This window comes from Symphalangus syndactylus, chromosome 7 (assembly GCF_028878055.3).
Source record: "Symphalangus syndactylus isolate Jambi chromosome 7, NHGRI_mSymSyn1-v2.1_pri, whole genome shotgun sequence".
NCBI classification, from domain to species: Eukaryota; Metazoa; Chordata; class Mammalia; order Primates; family Hylobatidae; genus Symphalangus; species Symphalangus syndactylus.
In genome coordinates, this window is record NC_072429.2 from 10,317,806 (window position 1) to 10,323,902 (window position 6,097).

General features: G+C 50.9%; 1 protein-coding gene across 2 annotated transcripts in view; it reads right to left on the reverse strand.

Moving 5' to 3' along the window:
- The window catches only part of LMAN2 (lectin, mannose binding 2), a 40,539-nt gene extending 36,399 nt beyond the window's left edge, over window positions 1-4,140 (reverse strand). For both annotated transcript variants that reach the window (XM_063642534.1, XM_055285119.2), the window contains exons 1-2: window positions 2,446-4,140; window positions 2,167-2,285 (exon numbers count right to left, since the gene is read on the reverse strand). In XM_063642534.1, coding sequence (XP_063498604.1) covers window positions 2,167-2,285; window positions 2,446-2,641 — 315 coding nt within the window. In that variant the 5' untranslated portion in view covers window positions 2,642-4,140. The remainder of the gene's footprint in view (window positions 1-2,166; window positions 2,286-2,445) is intronic.
- Window positions 4,141-6,097: the final 1,957 nt, after the last annotated feature.

Genomic DNA, 6,097 nt, shown 5'->3' on the forward strand with positions numbered 1-6,097 from the left:
ACTTAAACCTAATGACAAACAATTTTTGTTACCAACTTTTAAAAAGGTTGCTACAACAGCAAAAAAAGCTTAAAGACCACTGCCGCAGCCTCCGCACAAGACCCCCAAAAGGACAGGGCCTGAGCAGCCTCCCCAGGTCCTATGCTGCAGCCACCAGGCACTTAAGAGTTCTAGTCACCTCTGAGCCACTCCTTCATCTAGACCACCCCACCCCCGCACCACAGCAGGAGCTATTTTATGGCTGCTCGGAAGACAGCAGGTGTTCAGGGAATGTTCGCCTGAGTGCATGCCTCTCCCGGATGGAGTGAATGAAGGAGATAAAAAAGGGAAAACTTTAGGAAGCATCTCTCCAGCTCATGAAAGGAAGAGGCAGTTCTTGGGAAACACTGAACAGAAAATTCTGATTTCCAAGCAATTCCTTTCCGGAACTTATAGGAAGCACTCCAAATGTTTCAGGAATATCAGCAGAGCCAAATAGAAAGGTGGAGGAAGGAAGGCAAAATAATTGTACTCCAGACTGAAAATTCGACGAAGCCAAGTGCAGAAGCCTCTCAGTCCTGTGACATCCTCAAGCCACTGATGATGCCAACCATCAGCTATCTACAACCAAAATGTAAGCCACTGTCTTAGATGTGTCTATTGTGGCTAATCCTGATTTCTACAGTTCCAGCACTATTTGCACCTTGCTTTAAAAAAATAATAATAATGCTACACTGAACTCATTTCCATGAAAAATATAAGGTTGCATTATCATTTCTTTAAAATATCTGAAAGCCCTAAGACAGAATAATGTGACAGAATGTGACTCGGGGGAGATAGGCTGGTTAATGAAGAGATGTCTGCGTGGGTGGCACTTGAATTGAGACTTAACAGATGAGAAGGAACCAAGCAGGCATGAGGAGCCAGGAGGCGGTGTCCCAGACAGAGGGAACAACAGGTGCAAAGGTCCTGAGGCAAGAAGGCAGCCAGGGAGGCTGAAACAAAATTAACAGAGAGAATGACTGGAGATGCACCAGGGGCCAGACTGTGCAGACATAATGCATGCTTACCCCTTCACAGGGGACTCCACGCTCTGAGGATCAGAGTGAAAGCTGAAGAAAGTATCCCCAGATGCCACTAACAGCAGTGTGGAGGCTCGGGGCAGGAAGGAGAGGAGGAGCTGAGGGGACAGGCAGATCAGGCAACACAAGGACAGTGTGGGTTCCCAGAACTAAACAAGAAAGTCAACCAGCAGGGACCAGAAAGCAGGGTGATGGAGAAAACCAGAACACTGGCCAACAGCTTAAGCCATGGGAAGGGTTGAGATCAGGCAAGCTGGGTCAGGAGCAGGTCCCGCTCCAAGCTGTAACCCAGCCCCAAATTATTCTTCTTTCCCCTTTTTCCTCACCTTGACTGCCTCAGTGTGGAGTCTGTGTAGCAGCTGTCATTGGCCACTGCTCACATACTACATACTACATACTCTGAGACAAAGGTCACAGACATTAAAACTGCCCACAGGTCCAGTCCCTCCACACTACTGATGACAAGACCCTCAATCAAACATTGGAAAAAGGGTTCTAAGGGGTTCCTCCACTATCCAGGTGAAAAGAGTCAAGTACATCGAGTGAACTGCTGGGCTTAGAGATCAGACATATCAGAGTTTAAATACTGTTTATGCCATTTGCTAGCTGTGTTATCTTTGTATAGTCATGAAAGCCATCTATTTCAAACAGCTTGTTTGAAAATTAAATGCAATAAGGCATGGCAAGGTCAGTGCCTAGCACACAGCAAAACACCCAATGAAGAGCCAGTTCGCTCGGTTCTTCCCACTATTGAGGGGGTTCAAGTCAGACAGCCTGACAGTTCCACTACTTTCTGGCTATGTAACTTTGGGTAAGGCACTTTCAAACCTGAGTCTTAGCTTCTCAGTGGGTAAAATGGAAATAACATTACTCATCTTGCATGGCTTTTAAAGTGAGGAGGATGTAAAGTGTCAAGCGCAGCTCCTGACACATAGTAAGTACCCAATACCCATTGCCTCTTATTATTGGTGGGTGTGACCAAGATGAGGAAAAGGCCAGGGACGGAGGTGCAAACCTATAAACCAAGCTCGGGTCTCAGCTGCTCGGGAGGCAGGGATTAGCAGCCAAACCGAACAGTACGCCTATCCTCTTGAGAACCACTCACCTGGTGGTTCCAGATAGAGCCCTCTTTGCTGCGCTCGTCAGGGGTCAGACGTACGTACTGGCTCGTGAGCATAGTGCTGCCCTGGAAGTCCCAGAGGGGCATAGAGCTGGAACCGACCCCTGTGGGAAGAGACAGGTGCTAAGAGGCCACGCCAGGACTGGCCTCACCAGAGGCAGGAAACCCACAGAGGTGCTCTGCTCAGGAGAAAGCGTACGCCTTCCCCCAGCCCTGTTCAGCCTCGCCCTCACCCTTCACTCATTCCCGCCCCAAGGGCTTCACCTTGGTAGGGCTTAATGAGCGAATGCTCCCGCTTGAGATGTTCACTGTTGCCGTCAGTTATATCCGCAGTCACAGACCCCAACAACAAAACAAGAAAGAGAGGTGTAGTGGGGCCAGGGCCGGGGCCGGGAAGCCCAGGCCTTCCCAGGCACCGCCGGCCCCAGCCCCAACGCGAAATCCAGCCTTCCGCCGCCATTCTCCTCTCCCCTCGACCACTTCCGCCCTAGAACTTCCGCCTTCCGGGTGTCCCATCTAATGGCCTCCGGCCGGAAGCTCTTCAACTTTAGTGTCGCCAGGGAGTCAAAAAGCAAAGCCTCCGCAGCAGACGGGGCGGCAGCTGCATTGGCCGGGCAGCCTCTCATCCTGGTTGAGTGCAGTTCCATCTCCTTAGAGGCTCCAAGGCACACGCCGGCCAGCCCCAGCAATGGGTTCTTTCGAGCGACAAGAGCTGTAACCAGTCACGGAACAGCACGTTAGGCTTGCGAGCCAATGAGGAGCAGAGGGATGGTTGGAGCCGGCGGGAGCGCGAGGGCCGTCCGCGACTCGGGGCATGCTGGAATTTGTAGTTTTTGTCGGTCGCTCTAATGGGGCAGATTCGCGAAGACTAGGACGTTTTGGGCTTCTGGCCGCAAGTCTCGTCTCTGGAATAACCTTTTCTAGTCTTGGAGAAAGGAGCTCTGAATTGAAGGCGGAGAACCGAATTCCAACCCTTGTCCTCCCCGGGTGGCCCTGGGCAAGCCTTTAAGCCGTGCCTGCCGTCAGGCGCCCCAGCTTCGAGCCTTTGGAGACTCCCAGTTATTTGAGGGCCTCCACTACCCTCAACTCCTCAGGCCTAGTCGGGTTGAAGCAAGAGGAACAGACACAGATCCTGGCCTGGGACCCCAGTGATGACTGGAACTCATCCCTATGCAAAAGAGCGCAGTGCCTGGTACAGCAAGTAGCGTCCATGGAAGGCCCAGGAAAGCTGTGAATCAGAGGTCGAAAACTGGTGGCCTGCAGCTGAATAGAGCTCTGTTTTACCTGCTAATATTCTAATAAATGGCTTAACTACCAGTATTTTAAAGTCAGAATATAGAGGCTGGGCGCGCTGGCTCACGCCGGTAATCCCAGCACTTTGGGAGGCTGAGGCCAGCGGATCACGAGATCGGGAGATCGAGACCATCCTGGCTAGCACGGTGAAACCCCGTCTCTACTAAAAAATACAAAAAATTAGCCGGGCGTGGTTGCAGGTGTCTGTAGTCCCAGCTACTCGGGAGGCTGAGACAGGAGAATGGCTTGAACCCGGGAGGCGGAGCTTGCAGTGAGCCGAGATCGCACCACTGCACACCAGCCTGGGCGACAGAGCGAGACTCCATCTCAAAAAAAAAAAAAAAAAAGTCGGAATATGTACATTCACATCAGAAATCCAGACTTCCGGCTGAGCACAGTAGTTCAGGCCTGTAATCCTAGCACTTTGGGAGGCCGAGGCGGGCAGATTACCTGAGCTCAGGAGTTTCAGACCAGCCTGGGCAACACGGTGAAACTCCGTCTCCACTAAAATACGAAAGAAATTAACGGCGTGGTGGCGGGCGCCTGTAGTCCCAGCTACTCGGGAGGGTGAGGCAGGAGAATTGCTTGAACCCGGGAGGCAGAGGTTGCAGTGAGCAGAGATCACGCCATTGCATTCCAGCCGGGGCAATAGAGCAAGACTCCGTCTCTACAAAAAAAAAAAAAGAAGAAGAAGAAGAAGAAAAGAAATCCAGACTTCCGGTTTTTTACCCCCCCGCCCCCCCAAAAAAAGAAGCAAAATATCTAGGCACACATTCCCACAACAGAACAATAGGCTGGAGCTGAATGGGGCTGCCCCTCCACCAATGCCTTCCTCTTCTAAGCTGGTCCCCACCTGGCCACTCATTTACAACACTTGCCTGGCTCCTCCAGACATTTGAATCAATGACTCCTGTTATAGATCAAAGGGAGGGATGTTGGTTGCTTGCTCCTTTTAGAAACTGCCCTCTTGAATGAATGGACTTATTCAGGATTGAGTGCTGAATCTTTTCTTGGTCATATATTTTTAATTCGCTTTTTTATTATTAAAGTCACACATTCTGGTCAGGCACGGTGGCTCACACCTGTAATCCCAGTACTTTGGGAGGCCGAGGTGGGCGGATCACTTCAGGCTGGGAGTTCGAGACTAGCCTGGCCAACATAGCAAAACCCTGTCTCTACAAAAAATTAGCTGGGTGTGGTGGTGCATGCTTGTAATCCCAGCTACTCAGGAGGCTGAGGTACGAGCATCACTTGAACATGGGAGGTGGAGGTTGCAGTGAGCCAAGATCTTGCCACTGCACTCCAGCCTGAGTGACAGAGTGAGACTCTGTCTCAAAAAAGTCACACATTCTTGTGGTGTGTATGGAGACAGAGAACAGACATACAAGACACAACAAGCCGGGCACGGTGGCTCACACCTGTAATCCCAGCACTTTGGGAGGCCAAGGCAGGTGGATCACTTGAGGTCAGGAGTTCGAGACTACCCTGGCCAACATTGTGAAACCCTGTCTCTAGTAAAAATACAAAAAATTAGCCGGCCATAGTGGCGGGAGCCTATAATCCCAGCTACTCAGGGGGCTGAGGCAGGAGAATTACTCGAACCCAGGAAGCGGAGGTTGCAGTGAGCCAAAATTGCGCCATTGCACTCCAGCCTGGGCAACAAGAGTGAAACTCCATCTCAAAAAAAAGACACAACAAAAGTCTTCTGCCACTCCCCTCGCAAGGGGTGTCCCTTTCCAGAGATTTATCTGTACCCATACAAACAAAAACGTGCCCATTCCATGGGACCTCCATGGGGACTAGGATTTTTGTCAGCTATGGTCACTACTGAATCCCTGGCATCTAGAATAGTGCTTGTCACATAGGAGGTGATTAATAAGTAATTGGTGAAAGAATGAATATTTGTTCTAGAACCTGGAATTGGGTCATGAAGAATGAGTAGGAGGTTTCCGGGAAAGGTAAAGGCATTCTCAGCAGAGAGAAGAGGAGCTGCAATCTAGGGAGGGATGTGTGAGAGCAGATGAAATACAAGCAGTTTGGAATGGCTGAGAAGTTGGAGTTGGGGGCTGGCAGGGAGCTGAAGCCAAAACTCAAAGGGCCTTCAATTCTCAGCTAAGGAACATGGCCTTTTCCCAGAACTCAATGGGATATTTCTAAGCATGGGAGTGACCAACGTGGATCCCTCTAGCTATGGTGAGGAGAAGAGATCGGAGGGGGGATAATAGGGAGACTGAATTCATCATGATCGGGGGAGAGAGGGTGAGGCCTAAGCCAAGGAGGTCTTCACAGAGAAGAAGGCTCAGAAGTCCCAGCCAGAGACTAAATCGGGAACTGATGCCCTGTGGGCAGCCAGGAAGGGAGAAGTTGAGGATGGTGCTCTGTGGGTGGAGGTACTCCACCACTCTCATGGCATGGAGAAGACTAGATAAGGGCTAAGAGATGGGAAGAGCCAGGGCTAGCTGTGGTGAAGATGTGGTCAGAGCTAGAACTGGCATCCATGGTGGAGAGGAGGGAAGAGGTATCTCTGTAGGAGAGTACGAACTTCAAAGGGGGTCCCAGGCAGAGCCTGTGACTGTCTTTTGGCAGGAAGAAGATGAGCTGTGGGCATCTGTGGTGGCCAAAG